Below are 19,015 nucleotides of genomic sequence, written 5' to 3'. Positions count from 1 at the left end.
TCACCCTTAGGAAGTATACTTTTCAGTATTTTTTAATATAATCACAGAGTTGTGTAGCCATCACCACTGTATGATTTCAGAACATTCTCATCACGCTCAAGAAGAAGCTGTACCCATGAGCAGCAGCCTCTCCCCATTCCGTTCTCCTCCCAGCTCCTGGCAGCCATGAATCTGCCTCGTCTTTGTGGATTTACCTGTTCTGAGCATTTCATATAAATGGAATCATACAATCTGTGGCCTTTTGCTACTGGTTCATCCATGTTGCAGTATATGTCAGTACTTCATTCTTTTTTCTTGGAAGTGGCCTTTCAAAATCTGTATTTAGGCATATTTTTTCAGTAAATAGCGTCAGACAGTGTGGGAAGATGGGTATCTTACTGCTGTCTGAACTGGCAGTTCCTGTGGATCACTACAAGAGAGATCCTCCATAGATTGTGGCCATCCCTCAGAAGTCATCCTGTCATTTCAGAGACTCCCTCGTATTCATGTTTGATGACAATTAACAGAGGCTTTCTAGTTGAATAATTTAAGTTGGAATAAAAGCGTGTAATAGATCAAGTATAATGGAATGAACACCTGAAAATATAAAAAAAAATTACTCTAAAGTTGACTTGTTGCATTTGAAAAAGCATACTAGTATATGACAGAGTGTGACCTTTATTTTAATCTGCAGTTACTAGTTACTAGTATCCTTACTTCTAAATTACCACTAAATGATTCTCATCAGAGCGCTTAAACAGATAAGTATGTCTTCTAAATATATATTTGGCTTAAATAAATTCACTTAGTGTCCATAGTATAATTTGCATTGAGAAAACTGAGGACTGAAAGAGTACAGTCAGATTGAATGTATTAGCACATACACATATGTGTCTTTTTGTGATTTTTGAAATACATGTTTAGATGGGTAGAGGAGCTTGAATCACTGCTGGTCTGAAACCCGTTGTTGTTTATTACCTAACAACCCATTTGAGTCAGAGATTCGCTCTCAGCACTGGGGGAACCAGATGGGGTCTTTGGCCTGGGCTGCGGGTTCTTGCTGAGTGCCTGGGGGTGCTTGCTCAGATGCTTACGGAGTGCCCGTCCGGTGCCAGAGACTGGCCCAAGCACTAGAGTATCAGCCCTGTTCCCAGGAAGTTTTCGCTCTGGCAGGATAAAGGCAGACGGTAAACAAGTGAGGAAATAAATGAGCTGATTAGAGAGTGATGAGAACTAAGAAGTCACTGAAACAGGGCACGGGGACAGGAATGGAAGGGAGCCTGTTTTCAAGAGAGATGTCAGGGCATCATTTCTGAGGAAGTGCCATTCGAGCCAAAATTGAAAGGCCCTAAACGAACCCTCCACGTTGAGTTCTGAGTGCAGAGCACGTACGGCTGCAGAGGCGCCGAGTGTCTTTCTAGTTAGTTTAATGCCCTACAAATTCTTCTCACTCTAGAATATAGTAGTTAACCATTTTTTGATAATCCTGTATACATTATAATTTTACTGCCTGTGTATAATAGTTTGTAACAAACATTTGAGGTCTTTTCGGCATGTTTTTCACATTCGGTAAAATTGATCTAGTGTATTGGCTGCAAGGTGAGCCAGGTGGAGCTTGGAGAGAAATCGAGCAGACGGAGAGATTGGGGGGCTGATTTTGAAAAGCTTGGTTGTCTGTGGTAAGAAATCTCGATCTTATTCCAAATATAGTGGATTTTAAGCAGGAAGGGGACATGATCTGATTTATATTTTTTAAAAAACATTAAGGCTGCTTTGTGGAGGACAGCAGCTGCAGGATGGCCATGTGTTTGGAGAAGCTCCTGGTCACTGCATGGTACTGCCTGACTCTATCCACTGCCAATAAGACTTAAGTTACAGTTTTTATTAATTTATTTGCAGTTGACTTATACACTATAAATTCTTTTAACTCTGGGATATTATATTTAGCTTTTTCAGACCATGCATTCATTATTTTAATGCTGAGTATATAATAATTTGTAATCAACATCTGAAGACTTTTTCAGCTTATTTTCCAGTATTTGGTGAACTGACAGTAGTTCAAAGTTGATTTTTGTAAGTTTGATGAACTTTTTGAAAAAAAATTCAGAGCATTTTAAAATAGAAGTAAATATTCTTAGACTTAAATATTTAAAAAGTACAGTTTGATCATTATTTTGAAGGACTGAATTCGTTTTGACTTAGTATATTTGTGTATTTCAGTGTGTGTTTATCTGCCAGTGTGGGTATGCTTAGAAGTGAAAGTGATTTAAAACTTTAATAAAAGCACGTTGTGTCTTTGTTCATTACTCTATCTCATTACTTTGCTTGATGGTTAAGAACTCAGTAAATATTTCTTAGGAAACTTCCGATGAAAAGTAAGTCATTGATGTAAGGCATCTTTTTCTTAAAGGTTGGCTGTTGAAGGTACTAATGGAATAGATATTCATGCACCTGCAAACACTCTAGTCCAGAACTCCTGCTGTTCGTACGTAGTTAATGGAGACAGCACGCCTTCATCCCCATCTCAGGTTGCTGCCAGGCCCAAGAATACACCAGCTCCAAAACCACTCACCCCTGAGCCTGCCGATGACACTGGTAATGGTAAGCTTGGCTGTCTGGGACACGCTGTTTAACTGAAAACTAGATTAAATTGTGTGCATCTGTGCCTGCACTTCTCTTAGTGTGCAGTCTTTCTTAATCTTCATTTCTGTTATAGGAATTTAAAAATTACAATGCCTGAAAGTTTTTCTAATAATTTGAATTTTTCTAAATTATTTATAAAGATATTCCAAAAATATACTAAGGATAACAACACATTTCACTAAGCAAGTACTTACATGATAGCTAGATTCTTAAGGCTTTGTGCTACAAAAAATACTATTTAATTCATAATATGGAATATATTCTAAAATTTGTTGATTTATTAGTAATGAATGGTTCCTTTAACCTGTCTTTCAATATACAAATATTTATTTCTCAGCATGTAACTTAGTAGGAAAAGGTGCTGTGAGCTGATAAAATTCTCAGAAAGTTTTCTATTTTCTAAGAGAGCTGTTCTGTTATAGAAGGAATGCCTAAGGGAGATTTCCTCTATAATCCTGGTTTTCAATGGACTCAGCTGTAAAATGCATAAAGTATTTTTTGTTTAATCTTAAGTATTAACTCTTTCAAATGAATCTCTGGAAACTCAAACATCTCACTTGCTTAAGATTACTACATGTGTGTTGGGGCTGGAGTTGGAATCCTGGTCTTTTGATTCTGGAATCCATTTTCTTTCTTGTGCTTGTCTATTTATGAGAAAGTATTTGAAAGTAAAAACATTTAAAGAAGCAATTTAGTGGGGCTGGCCCAGTGGCACAGGGGTTAAGTTCACGTGCTCTGCTTCGGGGGCCTGGGGTTCGCCGGGTCGGATCCCTGGTGCAGAACTACACACCCCTTGTCAAGCCAGAAAAAAAAAAACAGAGGAGGATTGGCAGCGGATGTTAGCTCAGAGCTAATCTTCCTCAAAAAAAAAAAAAGCAATTTAGTAATTAAGTGAAAATAGATGGATTCATAGGTAAGACAATTGTGTGTTTACACCCAGGGTTGGGGGATATTTAACATGTGTTATCCTCAGAGTTTTTATAAACATGGGAACTGACATATGAATGGTTTTTTGGGGGGTTTTTTTTGGTGAGGAAGATTGGCTCTGAGCTAACATCTGTGCCAGTCCTCTCTGTTTTGTCTGTGGGACACAGCCACAGCATGGCTTCATGAACGGTGTGTAGGTCTGCACCTGGGATCCAAACCCATGAATCCTTGGCTGCCCAAGCGGAGTGCGCGAACTTAACCACTAACACCACCAGACTGGTCCCATGAATGGCTTTTTAATAATTTAAATTTGTTTATTAATGCTACCTTTTTTTAAAAAAAAGATGGACTTAAAGATCCTAAGTACTCAAAATATGTAGAACTTTTTAGTTATTAAGGTGGCTGGAAAATGAACACAAGATCAGTGCATGTAACCAGGGTGAAATTACTGAGTAAAGTGCGTTATTTTCTGATTCTGCTTCTTTCTGGCATGAGCATTTGTCTCAGACTTCTGTTAGCAAAACAGAAAAGGGACATTAGATTATTCAGAATTGTCTCTAAGAACTGAGCAAGTTAAAACAGCTGATACTCCATCTTTTATGGATTTATATGAAATGACGTAATCTGAACAACATTCTTAAGAATTCCAAGAAAGTTAACACAATAGTGAGTTTCACAGAACTCTACCTTAAATTATCTATCCTAAATTTTACAGTTTTAAAAATCAGTCTGAGGAAGTACCAATAGGAAGGACCAATAATTTAATTTTTGAAAGTATCAACACGTAGAAAAATGGTTTATCTGAGTACCAGAGTTCTTCACAATAAAACATGAATCCAGTGCTTTTTGGCCACATGGGTTTTTAAGTTATCAGATATTTACCTATATCAGAAAACATGAAGAAAAAATCCTAGTTATCCACCCGTAAAATAATTTACATTTTAAAACAGTGTACTTTCTCTGCCAACTGTTCAAAGAGGTTGTAAAAAATAAAGACAATACCCTTATGTGACCAAGTGAAGGAGCTGATTTGCTGTATGAGATTGTCATTGGATTCAGAGTGAGAGACGCCGTTTCCTTCTTTCTGGAAGTGAGTAGATAGCAGGGCAGTGATTTAAGTCCACTCCTGATTCACGCAAAGCCTCAGCATGTCGCATGCTCGTTTTACAAAGGCGTGGCCCCCCATTTCGTTCTCGTCACTGCCCTCCATTAAAGTCTGTGGACTTTGGAGATTTAGCTCTGCTTCCTGGAATATTTAGCTGTTTGAGTAGGTTGGTGGAAGAATCTCTTGACCACCAGTTAGTTGCACGTTTTGGCGTTGGGCGTATTCACACATTGATGCAGAAGGCGAAGGACTTCTGAGGCCCCTTGCTGTGGAGTCTCTTAGTTCCACTCGGTAGCTTGTCGAATACCTTATAGACTCTTTGCATTGGGAGTAAATTCACTTCCCCCATTCTTACCTATCCTTACCTGAAATTTCAAGGTGAAAGACATCATATATGTGAGGAACTAGAAATGAAGGCTCCACCGTAAATAATTCTCATGACGTTCACTCTTATGGCAAGGAAACCTAAGACAGTCAGAATAACGGCCAGTGTTCGTGCTGTCCGTGTTCTAAACGCTGCATCTCCACGTGCGGAAGCGACTCTCACAGTCACTCCTTGAGACAGATCTGGTATTTTTCTCAGGAAGGAACTGAGGCACAGAGAGATCACAGCTCGGAGGTCGAAGAGCTGTGGTTGCCGTCAGCTGTGCGGCTCTCGACTCCGCCCTCTGCTCTCCTGTTCACGATGATGTGGTGATTTTTACAGCGTCTGAGCACTGTACTGTCCGTCTGTTATAATGGGACAGGCTTCGAATGGCATTCCCCCAACCAACCTAGTGATTGTGTTTGCACCTTCTCTCACTATTGTTGGTGACATGTGACAAAACAATTCGGCCGTTGTCATTCCATTGGCCGGTTTACAAAGGCTTCCGGAATCTGGTATCCGGTCTGTTGGTAGCAACCACTTAGCCGATGTCTTGTGTGGTCTGCCATCCCTCAGTAGGAGGATGAATTCAGGTATCTTTTCAAAGGATGGGGTAATCTGCTTTAAGGTGTGGGTATAAAAATGATATTCCTGTTTTGAATTAAGCACTTTAAAAATCAGTTTTCATTGTTGAAGTGGTTGTGTGGGGACAGGAGTGTGCATATTCTGTGTATAAGACATTACACACTCCTAACCTCTTACCTGCCATTCTAAAATCCTAAAATCTTTAAAACCAAAAGTTGGGGTTTTTTGTAAACTCATCTGATGGCGAAATGACTAGAACTGACTTAAGGTATTTATGGTTTATCATGCTTAATCTGCCTCAGCATTTTGCTACAGAACTGTTACTGTGTTTGATTACGATGTGTAGCCTACAGACACACTCGGGTATTAGTTAAGATGCGATATATGTGCTATATGACCTTTCTAAATTCCAAAAAGTGAGCGAATTCTGGAGCACACTTCAGGTGGGGGGTTGTGGGCCTGTGCTAGGTGGTTTGAGACAGACGGCTGCTTGTCACCAGAGATGGCATTGTACACGAGGCGCCCCTGCCCGCACCCCGTTCTGTTGAGTCTTGGTTAAGGGGCTCCATCAGGTAACTCGGTAACTTTAGTTACTGTGACTATCGGCAGTTATTTTAAGCTAAAATGGGAGGCAGTCATCACTAAAAGATTAGGTTTGGTTTCTAACAGGGCTGCGTTCAGATCCCAGCTCTAGCACTTGATGTGGTAACTGTGTGCCCTTGGACAAATTGAACATCCTCAAAATTTAGCTCCTCCATGTATAGAAAGAGAATAATACTCAGTTAACTACCTTTTAGGATTGTTTTGAAGGTTAAGTGAAACAATAAATCTAAAACATCTACCACAGTCTTTGGACAGTGATAGGTATTTAAGAAAAATATGATTTTCTTCTCCACTTCTTCCCCCATACTCCTAACTTCTAGTGTGAAATAACTTTTTTCTAATACGTAATTGTTGTTTTGTTATTAAAATAGATTAGAGCTCAGTATGATAAGTTTCAGGCAGAACTGATTTCATAAGTTTATTAGACTGGTTTTTAGCTTTTTATTTTTCAGTAATTACATATTCACAGAAAGTTGCAAAGAAATGTACAAGGAGGTCCCATGCATCCTTCGCAGCCTCTGCCAGTGTTAATATAACTGTAATACAATATCACAATGAAGAAATTGGCGCTGACACCATCCACAGAGCCTGTTCACGTTTTCCCTGTTCCACCGGCTCTGTGTGTGTGCGGGTTTGTCCCACGTGGCTTCAGGTGGCCCCCACGGCAATCAAGATGCAGAAGTGTGCGTGTCCGGAGGCTCCCTCGCGCTCTCCCCCTTTCTGGCACACCCACTGCCAAGTGTGACCTCACTTTAAGAAAGTGTGTATATGTGAGCAGTTTCTCATGTCAGACTTTTAAAAATGAATAAAATACTCCAGTTATTTCCACCTTTTTCTGCTTTATTTGGATGAACTGTTAGAGCAAGGATACATTTGTGTTGTTACGAGAGGTACCTATCTTAAAGTCCACGGGAAACTTACTTCTCAAGGATTAACCAGGAAATTAGGGAGATCTGTCTTGTTATCAAAAGTCATAATGGCTGAAAGTAAAGCTTGTTGTGCCTTGATTAAGAAACCAAGTGAGTGGGTGTGGTCTTATATCTGTAGAGGAGGAAGTGCTTTGCACAAGCTCCCACTATCATACCTGCCACATGAGATTTTAATTATTTGCTTACATCTAATTCCCCCTCTTCTTTCACGAGCAAGGAGCCTATGACCCCCCCTCCTCCCTTCCCTTTCCCCTTTGTCTATGTTGTCAGTTTGTCCATTTAGTCATCCCTATGTTGTCTGTTAACAGATGTTTATTTTGCAGCTACCATAGGCTGGACGCTGCCTGGTGGCTGGCTGCATATACATCAGTGTTTCTCACTTCGGCAGTGTTGATGTTTGGGGCCAGATAATTCTTTGCTGTGAGGGCTCCCCTGGACGTTGTAGGATTACAGCAGCATTCCTCACCTGTGCCCACTAGATGCCAGCAGTATCCTCTCTTTCCCCAGTTGTGACAGACACATCTCGAGACGTTGCTAAATGTCTTTTGCAGGGCCGCATGTTTGTCCCCAGTTGAGAACCACTGGTATACATGAATGGTGATCCCTCCCATCAAAGAAATGCCCCCTCCCCGCTCGGAAGCTCCCATTAACACCTTGCACCACTCTGGTGCCTTTGTTACAGTTAATGAGCAGTGTAACTGTTAGGATTAGCTGAAGTGCGTGGTTCACATCGGGGTTCCCTCTGTGTCATGGGGTTCTGTGAATGTAGGGCGTGCGCTGTCATGTATCCACCACTCCAGTATCCTGCAGAATTGTCTCACGGCTCTGCTGGTCCCTGTGCTCCCCCTCCGTGCCCTGTCTTCCTGCCAGCCCTGGATCTTCTCACTGCCCTGTGGTTTGGCCTTTTTCAGAATGGCCTACAGTTGGAATTGTGCAGTATGTTGCCATTCCAGACTGGCTTTTTCACGTAGCGATGTTGAGGATTCCACTGTATGGATGTACCACAGTTAATCTGTTCACCTGGAGAAGCATCATCGTTGCTTCCACTTTTTGGCGGTTATGAATAAAGCTGATATGAGTCTCCCTGTGCAGGTTTTTGTGTGGACATAAGTTTTCAGCTCAGCTGGATTGAGGACCATGACTGCTGCATTGTGATGAGTGTGGTTATTTTTGTAAGAAACTGCCAAACTGTCTTCCCGAGTGGCTGTGCCCTTCTTCCTCTGCGTCCTTACCAGTGTTTGCATTTTGAGGAGAGTTTTTTATTTTTTAAACAATACTGAATTTTCCCATCCTGATATATTTTGTCTCTCTCCATTTTTTCTATGTTTTGAAATGTTTCTTAGTAATATTTTTTAGTTTTCTTCAGATAAGTCTTGAGTGTAATCTTGATGTTGAACTTGCATCTGGTCATTGTGCTGAAATGTTTTGGTTAAATTGATTAATTGGTTCTAATGGTTTTTCAGTTGATTCTCTCTCTCTCTCTCTTTTTTTGGTGAGGAAGATTGGCCCTGAGCTAACATCTGTTGCCAGTCTTCCTCTTTTTGCTTGAGGAAGATTGTTGCTGAGCTAACATCTGTGCCCATCTTCCTCTGTCTTGTATGTGGGTCAGCGCCACAGCAGGGCTTGATGAGCGGTGTGTAGGTCTGCGCCTGGGATCTGAACCCACGAACCCTGGGCTGCCAAAGCCAAGTGTGTGAACTTAACCACCATGCCACCAAGCTGGCCCCTCAGTTGATTGTTTTGTGGATTCTAAATCAATAATCTTATCTTCTCTAAATGAGTTTTGCCGTTTTATTTCCCATATGTTTCACTCTTCTTATCTTAGTGCAAACTGTCAGTTGTAGTCAGCAGTTTTGAATTGCAGTGGTGATTATGATCTTCCTTGTTTCCTTCCTGAGTTTAATTTGTTCCTGATCTTAATGTAAGTTCTTCTGTTTTCCTATTAACATATAAAGTTTATTATAGGTTTCTGATGAATAATCTAGATTATGCATGAATTTTCCTTGATTGCTCTTATCACGTGTTTTACCAAGATTTTGTTGGATGTTTTTTGGTGTGTATTGAAAATAATCACGTGGCCTTTATCTTTTACTGTGTTAACATTTAACATCAGTTTCCTAATGAAATTTCCTAATAGTGAACCATCTTTGAATTTATTCAGTTTCAGCTTTATGGTTACATTACCCTCACAGAATAAGTTAAGAAACTTTGTTTTTCTTTTTCTCCCCTAATGTAACACTTTAAATAACATGCGAATGATCTGTCCATTGAAGGCTTCATAGAATTTTCTCAAAAAAACTAACTGAGCCTGTTGCCTTTTGGGGGAACAGTATTAGATCTCGCCTCACCTTTTCCATTTCACCCCGATTGGTCTTTTCACTTTTTTTTCTCTTGAGTTAGTTTAGTTAATATATTTCAAACGTATTGGTATAAAGGTGTACATGGTATTCCTAACGTTACTCATATTAAATATATTTCTTTATAAAACTTGGCAAGGTATATCTTAGGTCTTATGGTTTCTTCAACTTTGTTGATAAGAATTCATCTGAAGCATTTTAAAAACACAGACTCCCAGACCCTTCCCATGAGGTTCCCCTGGAGGTTCGGTAAGTCTAGGTGGGGACCCAGATTTATGCTTTCAGCAAGATCCCACCTGATTCCCATTAGCTGAGTCAGGAAATTCTTACCTGTTTTATTAGTCTTTTCATTCCTTTCATTCCTTTCCTTCTACCGCCATCTCCATCCCCAGCTCTGGAATTGAGTGCTAAGGCGTTTTTTGCCATTCTTTCTTATATCCTTGGATATTTCTTTGGCCATGTCGAAAGCAATTTGATATAAGTGTTTTCATTGCCGTTGATTTTCCTGAAGTTTGTAATTTCATGGTTATTTTCCTCTTTAACGCAGTGATTGTTGTTTTTTTAAAGTCTTCTAAACAAATTCACTGTGGGTGGGAGAGAGCTATCATTTTTATGGATATGTAAGAATCAGTTTTCTCACCAGTAAGAAGGAAATAATGCTGCTATCTGCCTCATAGCATTGTTCTATGAGGATTAAATAAAATAATCCTTAAAAAGTGTTCAACAGATTCTGCCAGACTTTTAGTAAACATTTCAGTAAGTTGTGTTTTGTTTTGTTGATTCTAGTTTTATTGAATTATAGGCAGAATGAAGCCTTCTGAATGTAGAATTGGGGATTTTCCTTTTGTTCTTTACGTATGTCAGTTTTCCTAAAAATTCTTAGAGTATTTGGATGGAATATGCACACAGTAGAAACTGAAAACTACGTCTCTGTGTGATTTAAATCAAGTGTACTGACGATGCTATTAAGTCCTTCATTTACTTTGTTAATGTTTCCACCAAGGCTTTGTCTGTTATCTGCCTAGTTTTGAGGGAGGTGTGTTCACTTCTTCCTCTGTGATTTTTCTTTAATTTATTGATTCAACAAGTATTTATCGTTTTCATATGCCAGGCATTTTGTAGCTGTTGGGAATGCAAATTGAACAATTCTGACAAAGTTTTCGCACTCTGAACTTAATGAGAAAGAAGTAAAAGCAAATAAAATGATTTAAGAACATGAGAAGCAAGACAGAACAGTGTAACGTGTGGCCTAGGGTGAGGGCAGGCGGGCACAGCGTTAGATATGTTGTGGAGACTGGACTCTGGGTGAGCAGAAGCCAGGCGGGCATGTCCTGAGGGCCGGGACAGAGAGCACGCATCCCGAAGTGGGAAGGGGTCTGCGCCATCCAAGGGGCAGAGGACGACCCCCGTGGGGTCAGGAGCAGCTGTGGATCAGACACTGTGGGTCTTGGTCCTGGGCCGTGGCAGTCTGGCATTTATTCTGGTGGTAGTGGGAATCCACTGGTGTGTTTAATTAGAGGAATGAAAAGGCCTGTTCTGTGTTGAGAAAGATTTCCTGGGCTGCTCTTTGGAGCTGGATTGCAGTCAGACGGGAGAGAAGCAGGCAGCCCGAGCAGCAGGCAGCCCGGTCGCAGCTGCTGTAGGGCTGTGAGTGCGCAGGGCGCCCAGGCGGCGGCGTGAAGGTGGAGCGGAGCCCAGAGCACGTGCTGTTGACTTGCTGTGGGAGGGAAGGCTTTGCGTCCAGCAACTGGATGGTGCTATTTAATAATAATTTCCTTCCTCCGTTTCCACCTGTTTGTGTTTCACGTGCTCTGTTTTAGTGTGCACAAAGGTTTACGATGGTTTCTTGTTGGGTTATCTTTTTTCAGATATTCCTCTTTTCCCATTTAGTGTCATTTTGTTTTGAAAAGACTGCTGATAATCTTTTCTTTTGTGGAAATTGATTTCCACGCTACTGAAGAGTGAAAACTAAATGAGATCATTCTTGTAAGTGAGCATCATAGAGGTGACACCACAATTCAGTCTCTGCACGTTCTCTTCTCATCCTCCCTGTTGTTGAACGGTGTTGGGTACAGGGCAGCTGTGCATTTTATTTCTTGTATTTCGTTACTGCTTCTCTCCCCCTAAGCCCTTCTCTCCCCTGTGTGTGGTACAGAACTTCATTGATTCTGCTGTTCTTTTGCACTTACTATTGGATTCCTTTAACAGTACACTCTTCTCTCCTTTCTGGTTTTTTTCTTTCTTTAAAAATCTGCCTGAAGATTCCTTTACTCTAAATTATATCTCCATTATGTCTCCATCCCGCATTCATTTAGAACTTTGATGTGCAATCTTCTAATAGGTTTTGATCAATAATCTATTCTCTTTTCAGTTTTAATTTGACTGACTTTTATAGTGACACGTAGTTGAAATGAATCCATCACATTTAAAATGAAAATTAAGAAAGTTGTATCACCAGATCCCAGTACTGGGTTATTTCTCCAGAAAGTGTAGAATGAGTTCCTGGATCTTTTTTGCGGTCCTCTGTACTGCTGTCTTCAGAGTTAACGCCACTGTCTGTTTCCCACTGTTGGCAGGAGTTCTTTTAATGTTAGCTACTATTTGCATACAAAAAGGGAGATTGAAAGGGATCATTGTTAAAGTTTTTCTATAACCCATGCAGACTTTCAGCATTAATAATTTAGAAGAAAAACATTTGTTATACTAACATTGGTTTCTTTTTCTTTAAGGTTATTGGGGTGTGTGTGTATTCTTAAGTTTTCATTATTTACATGTTTATCTCTAAAATGTGAACAACAAAAAACAGTGTCATTTTATTTTCATCGGTACCTGGTACGTCACTCAGTGGGAATTCGGCTGTGAGCAAGTGTAACTGGTGAGTGGATTGGTTGCTCTGTCATTCTTTGATAGATTGCCTTATTGATGTTCCCGTTTCAGTTAACGGAGCATCATCCTCATCTGCACCCGCCGATGATGCGTCTGCCCCGGCTCCTGCAGTCGCGTCTGAAGAAGCCATCCTGTCCTCATCTTGCACTAGTACTGCTGTTGAAGATCCTTCGGTCCCAGAGATACCGACCTCCTCAGAAAACAATGAATGTATTCTTTCTACCAGTGCAGCCTTTGGGTCTGAAGCTAGGAGTACATCAGACTCTGCCCCCTCTCATTCTGGGAACGGTTCTGCTTTTGAAGCAGCCAAACTGAGACAGCCAGACGGGTGTGTGGAACCTGTGCGGCAGCAGCCCGGGAGTGCTGGCACGGAAAGCTTGCCATCAGGGTAGGTTAAATAGACTTTTTTAGATGTTTGACTTAGCATTTAAGCAGCAACTGTTTGATAGTATATGACTGTGGAATGCATATATAAAATTTTTCCCTTGTTCATTAATTTAAAATCTAAGTTGGAATAAGATTCATACTATTTGTTTATTTGCTGCAAAGCCAAGTACTTTTTAAAACTAGGAACAATTGCTCATGTAGTTGAATTATGTGCAATATGGAGGGAAAAGAAAAAACCTGATGTTAATTTGCAAGACCCCCTTGATTTGGTTCTTGGTTTATTTTTACTTTTAGATAAGAGTGACCGTGACACTCTGCATAAAAACTTGAGTTCTCTGGCTTCCTTCATGGTCTCCTCGGGCCCCAAACTTGAGAACAAGTAGCCATCGTTTTCCTCAGTTAATGCTGAGTGCTGGTGGGGGGCGTCGCCTGACTCGGCCGATTGGCTGTTACAAACTCAGGTTTTCACTGCTGCTCAGTAATTCTTAATCTCCTTTAAATTCCCGGCTTCAATTATTCAGCCCCCGTGATGTCCCTCACAGGGTGTTCTGTGTGTGTAGCCCGTTTGGTCATCTCTCCCTTATTTACTTAACAGTTTTTTTGACTCTTTTCTAGGCTTTGGTGATGCTAATTTTAATTAATGATTCATTGTCTCTGCCTTCAGGAAGCGTATTTCGTGGCTCAGATTTGTAAACATTTATGCCATATAATTGGGAAATGCTGTAATGAAAATATGGACACAGTCCTTTCCAACACAGCTTACAGCAGTTAGTGTCCGCTCCCGTAGCTGCTGCACCTGCGCTCTAGAGGCCTCCGCATGCCACCCTCATTCTCTCAGGGCGGCCACTGTGTGCCAGCCCCCTTCTCACTTTCTGAGCTGTTTTCCTCGGTGCTCTTCCCTGGCGCATCTGATTCTGCCCACTGCCTGCCTGTAGTTTCACCTTTGGTCCTCTCCTGCCTGCGCTGTTGCTGGTGGGTCTGGCACACTCCTGTCACTGTTAAATCTCTGCGTCCAGGCCAGACCTTTCTCTGAGCTTACTTTCAGCTACTTACTGGAATCTCCACTTCTTTTTTCTGCAAGCATTTCGGACCCTATGTTATCTTCCCTTCCCTCTCGGAAATCTCTCATGGTCCCCTTCTCTCCTATCTTTGGCAGCTGAATCACTTATCGGAGTCTCTCAGGTGTCTGCCAATGTGACACAGACATAGAAGAAGGGGTTCTTCACCATGAAGAACCTCACAGTGTAATGAGGGGTACAGATGAGTCAGTCAGTGACGTGCAGTACGATTAGAGCTCTGTTAGAGGTAAGTTTAGGATGTGTGGGAGGAAACATGGAGAAGGGAGGTCAGTGCTATTCATTACTTTCAGAAGAGCTGACCCTTCTGTGGATTTCTGAAAGAGGAGCTGTCGTCAGTGCTGTTGAGTTGTTTTTCACTCTTAGCGCCCTGTGGACAGCAGGGCGGACCCTGCCCAGTGTTTCTGTGCCATCCTCTTGCCTTCCGGTGCTGGATCAAACAATGCTTTCCTGCTATTCACAGGGTGTTCATGGCCAGTTGTTTTGGAAGTGGGTGACCAGGTCCTTCCTAGTCTGTCTTAGTCTGGAAGCTCCACTGAAACCTGTCTAGACCTGCTGGTGTTTGAAACACTAGTGGCAGAGCTTTCAGCATCCTGGCAACCCGCAGCTGCCACAGCATGACCACTGACAGATGGGTGGTGGTTCCCTGAGCGAGCGGGAAGTGAACCCAGGCTACTCGCGGAGAGCGCCGGATCTGAATCTAGACCACCAGGGCGGGCCAAGAGGGGGCAGGGGTTAGCATGACACTAACAGAGGCGCAGGTGGTCAGCGGATTTATTCTCATCACACCAGCTGTGTGTTGCTCTCACATCCATGAAGATGAGTACGCTGAACGCAGGAAGTAGCCTTTTGTTACAGCTCGAGTTCAGCATCAAGGGAGCAGGGTCCGTAGTACTGAAGAGTGAACAGTCCTGTGAAGAACTTAGTATGCCTGTTATGGGTTTGAGAATTTTTCTCCTGAAAATCATGGTTAAGCGTTAAAGAATTTTAAGCAGGGGAGTGGCATGGAGATATTTGCGTTTTATTAAGATCTTTTTAACAGTGGTATAGACAGATCAGGAGTTAGGGAAACAAGTTAGGTTAGCAGCCTGGCTGTTTTACAAATGAGGGAAGCAGGCATTCCAATTTAAAAGGACAAGTGCATACACTTAATTCTGTGGGGGCCGAATGAATGCTTCAGCATGCCTGTGGCCACCATATGTGATTTTTGCATTTGGAGAATTTTGTCGTAATCTAGATGAGTGATTTTCAGATTGCAGGTTGCATCCCATTAATAAATTAGGACCAGCATTTGAACACATAATGAAATAGATCAATACAGATTAGAACAGAAAATACTGAGGTGTGTTAGATGTGGTGTGAGTAAGCATTGTTTCCAGAAAGGTTGTTCTGGGGAGTGTGTGTGTGTAAGTATAAAGTCTGTAAACTCATAGCAGTCTAGTGCACACAGAGCTGTTTATGTAGAATGTACTTCTTACCCTGTGAGCTGTGGTCAGAAAGTTTGGAAGCTACTAACCCAGGTGAGAATCTGCGTAGCTGCCCCAAGGATGGTGCTGGTCTCCCAGGGCCCTGTGCAGGTGGCCGTGGGGATGTGCTGTGTGCAGGAGCAAGAAGAGGAAGGTGGACCAGGCCGGTTCTTCTGGCCCAGGCAGGACTCGACTTTAGTGACTGAGGCAGCAGCTTTCCAATCTGCATCCTCTTCCCTCAGAACTCTTTCTTAGTTCCTGTGTTTACCTGCTTTGGTAATTTGCTCAGTTTGTTAGCTAACTGCCCAGTAGAACTGTGGATGTTAGAGTGTTCTGGAGGAAGCATGTTCCAGCCTGGGGATGCCGTCCGTGTGTCACGTCAAATGTGCTCTCCCCGGGGCCGGCCCCGTGGCCGAGTGGTTAAGTTCGCATGCTCCGCTGCAGGTGGCCCGGTGTTTTGTTAGTTCGAATCCTGGGCTCGGACATGGCACTGTTCATCAAACCACGCTGAGGCAGAGTCCCACATGCCACAACTAGAAGGACCCTCAACGAAGAAGATACAACTATGTACCGGGGGGCTTTGGGGAGAAAAAGGAAAAAAAATAAAATCTTTAAAAAAAAAAAAAAGTGCTCTCCCCCAGAGGCCTCTGTAGGGAATGTCGGTCCTCAGAGGGCTGCATGACTCACACTCAGGTCTCTGCTCGAATGTTCTTACTGCCAAAAGGGGTCTTCTGCTCACCACAAGGCAAGCCAGCAGTTGAGAGGCAAGGTGGCAGGAGAGAAAGGGTTTGATGACAGCTTGCTGGCACGGGGGAGACGGGGGACTAGAACCACCTTACGGAACACAGACCACAGCCGGTTACAGAGGGGCTGGTCCCCGGGTGGGACAGACGTCTGGCCCCAGTTCCTGGTAGTGTTTTGTTTTACTGGATAGGCACCAGAGACCGGAGCAACACCCTATACCCTGGTTCAGTTAGAGATAGTAAGAGCCAAATCTTTAATGTGTGTAGTAAAGATTACTGTTTACGTGAGTGGCGCCAACAAAGTTACCTCATTCCAGAGGCCTTTTCCGATTCCTGTGTCCACGTCAGGCCCCTCTGCCCCCATCCCTTAACCTTGCCTTACTTTTTCCCAACCTTTTACTATGAAAATGTACAGACGGGTAGAAAGTGCCCATCTGTATACCTACCACTGGATTCTACAATTGACATGTTCTCTACCTGCTTTGTTGCGTGTCTCTTCGTCTCTCTATCCATCTCATTTTTAAATGCAGTTCAGTAAGTTGCAGATTTCAGTACACTTTTGCCTCTTAACACTTCAGCTTGTATATCATTAACTACAGCTTAGTATTTGTTTAAAGGTTTTTAGGTGAAGTTTACATAGAAAGAAATGCTCAAGTGTACCATTTTCATGACTTTTTTTAATTGAGATATAATTGACATTGCATTAGTTTCAGGTGTATAGCAACATGATTTGCTATTTGTATATAGTGTGAAATGATCACCATGTGACGAGTTTTGATGAATGGATACATCCAGATAACTCAAACCCTTGTCAAGATACAGAACCTTACCATCGCCCTAAAAACTTCTCTCCAGCCCCTTTTTTCAGTCAGTCCCTGTCCTTACTTTTAGAGACGCAATCACTGTTCCAATACTTTTCCACTATAGATTAGTTTTCCCTCTGCTAGTACTTAATATAAATGGAATCAGTATCAACTCTTTTTTTTGGTAAGGAAGATTGGCCTCTGAGCTACCATCTGTTTCTAATCTTCCGCTTTTTGCTTGAGGAAGATTGTTGCTGAGCTAACATCCCTGCCTGTGTTCCTCTATTTTGACTGGGGGATGCTGCCACAGCATGGCTTGCTGAATGGTGTGTGCATCTGCACTTGGGACCCAAACCCAGGAACCCTGGGCCGCCGAAGTGCAGCACAAGAACATAATCACTATGCCACTGGGCTGGCCTTAGCATCAACTCTTTAGAGTTTTTTTTATAGTTTATAATAAATAATGTCTTATTTTTCTTTCTAACACTTAAATCACCATATGACATATATCTGTTTATGTGTTATTGTCGGTTTTCTCTCCCCTAGACTGAAGAAGGACTTTATTTTGTCCATTTCTGTATTCCTCGTGCCTAAAACTGTGCCATGTAGCAGGTACTCAATAAATACTTTTTAAATAAGTGAATTAGTGCTTGATTAAATAGCTGAATGAGTGAGCAATTGAGCAAAGGACCTGGCTTGAAAATGCCTCTGGAGGAAACAGTTAACAAGGTCAAAAGCTGCTGAAAAATTCAAGTAAGATAAGAACTGAAAGGCACCCATTGAAGCTAACAACAAAGAGAGGATTTGCTGTTGGCCTTTGACAAAGTGGTTGCTACGAGATGGAGTAAATGGAGGGGTGGAAGTGTGATAAAAACTCTTTTGAAGAGTGAGAACTAATGAGTAGAACTTGTTCCCTGTGAGCACGCAGGGAAAGCCGAGTGTTGGGTAGAAGTGGCCAGAAGACAGAGGAGCGAGGCCACTCTCTGTCTTGGGAGATGGGAGAGGCTCCCTGGGGCTGGGAGTCCATGGAGGCAGGGCTAGCCGTGCAGGAGGAGGGAACTGCTGGATGGGGTTACGAGAAGGCCAGTCTGCTGCCCACCCCATGGTCCGAGTTTGAAACAGTCATTATCCGGTCAGTAACTGTTCTGTTCTTTCTATTGTAATGCTTTTCACAAAATTCTTCCACATTTCCTTTTGTTTTAAATAAGGTCTTTGTTCAGTAGTAGATTTTTAAAAAATTCATGTATAGGCTTAGTGAGACAGGCAGACTGTCTGAATACAAGAAAGGAGAGTGTTATGGTTGAAGGTGAAATGTGGCAGTTACCTTCTCTATGAAATTCAAGGATTCTGCCAAGAAGTTTCATAGGCAGCCAGGTAATTAGTGCCTATTTCAGGGTATTCATGCGTTTCCACTACTGGGATCATCTAGTCTCTGGCCAGTTCCAACCCGCTGCTTTGATAGGACCCGTAGGTACGGCTCTAGTGGGCTATCACACTGAGTCGCCCGCGCTGTCCCCCTTTGCCCTCCGTACCACCTCCCCGGCTCCTCTCGCCAGCACCTTCCTCCCTCATTGCTGCCTGCGGCCCGCTCTGACCACTGCCTACACAGGGAGGACTCACTCTTGGCAGCTGCAGACCCCAGGAGGGAGAATCTCACTCTGAGAGTAACACATCAACAAGTTCCCTCCTCTGGGACCAGCTGCCAGGGGAGGAGGGAAAGGCCTGGGATCCTGGAGTCCCGGGATGGATCGTGAAATTGACCAGGCTCCTCCCCTGTGCACCAGGGGTTCTGTGTCCCGAGAATGTTGTCAGCAGAGGACAGCTGGGCACCCCCCACCCCCAGGAAAACTGGTGGGGAGTGACAGGAATTCTCTCTCCCCTTATGTAAGTACCTATATGATAATCTCGACTTTGCCTCTTGGCCCAAAAGTCCTAAAATATTTACTGTCTGGCACTTTCCAGTAGAAGTTAGTTTATCCTTGGTCTAGTGCATAGAATGTATAAAATTATAAAAAAGATATTCGAAAGTAGTTCTCAATAATGTTCTGTATAGCAGGCAGTTTAGTTTGAGAAAGATAAATTTGTTTAGAGCAAGAACACTAAAATCTGGAAGTGATCCCCTGTTCTGGAAAAATTAAGGCCCAGTGGCTAGCATTATGCTT

General features: G+C 42.4%; 1 protein-coding gene across 8 annotated transcripts in view; it reads left to right on the top strand.

Annotated features, from left to right (window-relative positions):
- WWP1 (WW domain containing E3 ubiquitin protein ligase 1) overlaps positions 1 to 19,015 on the top strand; it is a 105,776-nt gene that overhangs the window by 46,696 nt on the left and 40,065 nt on the right. For 6 of the 8 annotated variants that reach the window (XM_044780342.2, XM_070480966.1, XM_044780341.2 and 3 more), the window contains 2 exons: positions 2,390 to 2,580; positions 12,430 to 12,766. In XM_044780342.2, coding sequence (XP_044636277.1) covers positions 2,390 to 2,580; positions 12,430 to 12,766 — 528 coding nt within the window. The remainder of the gene's footprint in view (positions 1 to 2,389; positions 2,581 to 12,429; positions 12,767 to 19,015) is intronic. The other 2 variants (XM_070480969.1, XM_070480967.1) reach the window with 1 other exon arrangement.

The sequence above is a fragment of the Equus asinus genome, chromosome 12 (genome assembly GCF_041296235.1).
Source record: "Equus asinus isolate D_3611 breed Donkey chromosome 12, EquAss-T2T_v2, whole genome shotgun sequence".
Lineage (NCBI taxonomy): Eukaryota > Metazoa > Chordata > Mammalia > Perissodactyla > Equidae > Equus > Equus asinus.
Note: the sequence above shows the minus strand (reverse complement) of the source record. Positions and strands in the feature narration are given on the sequence as shown.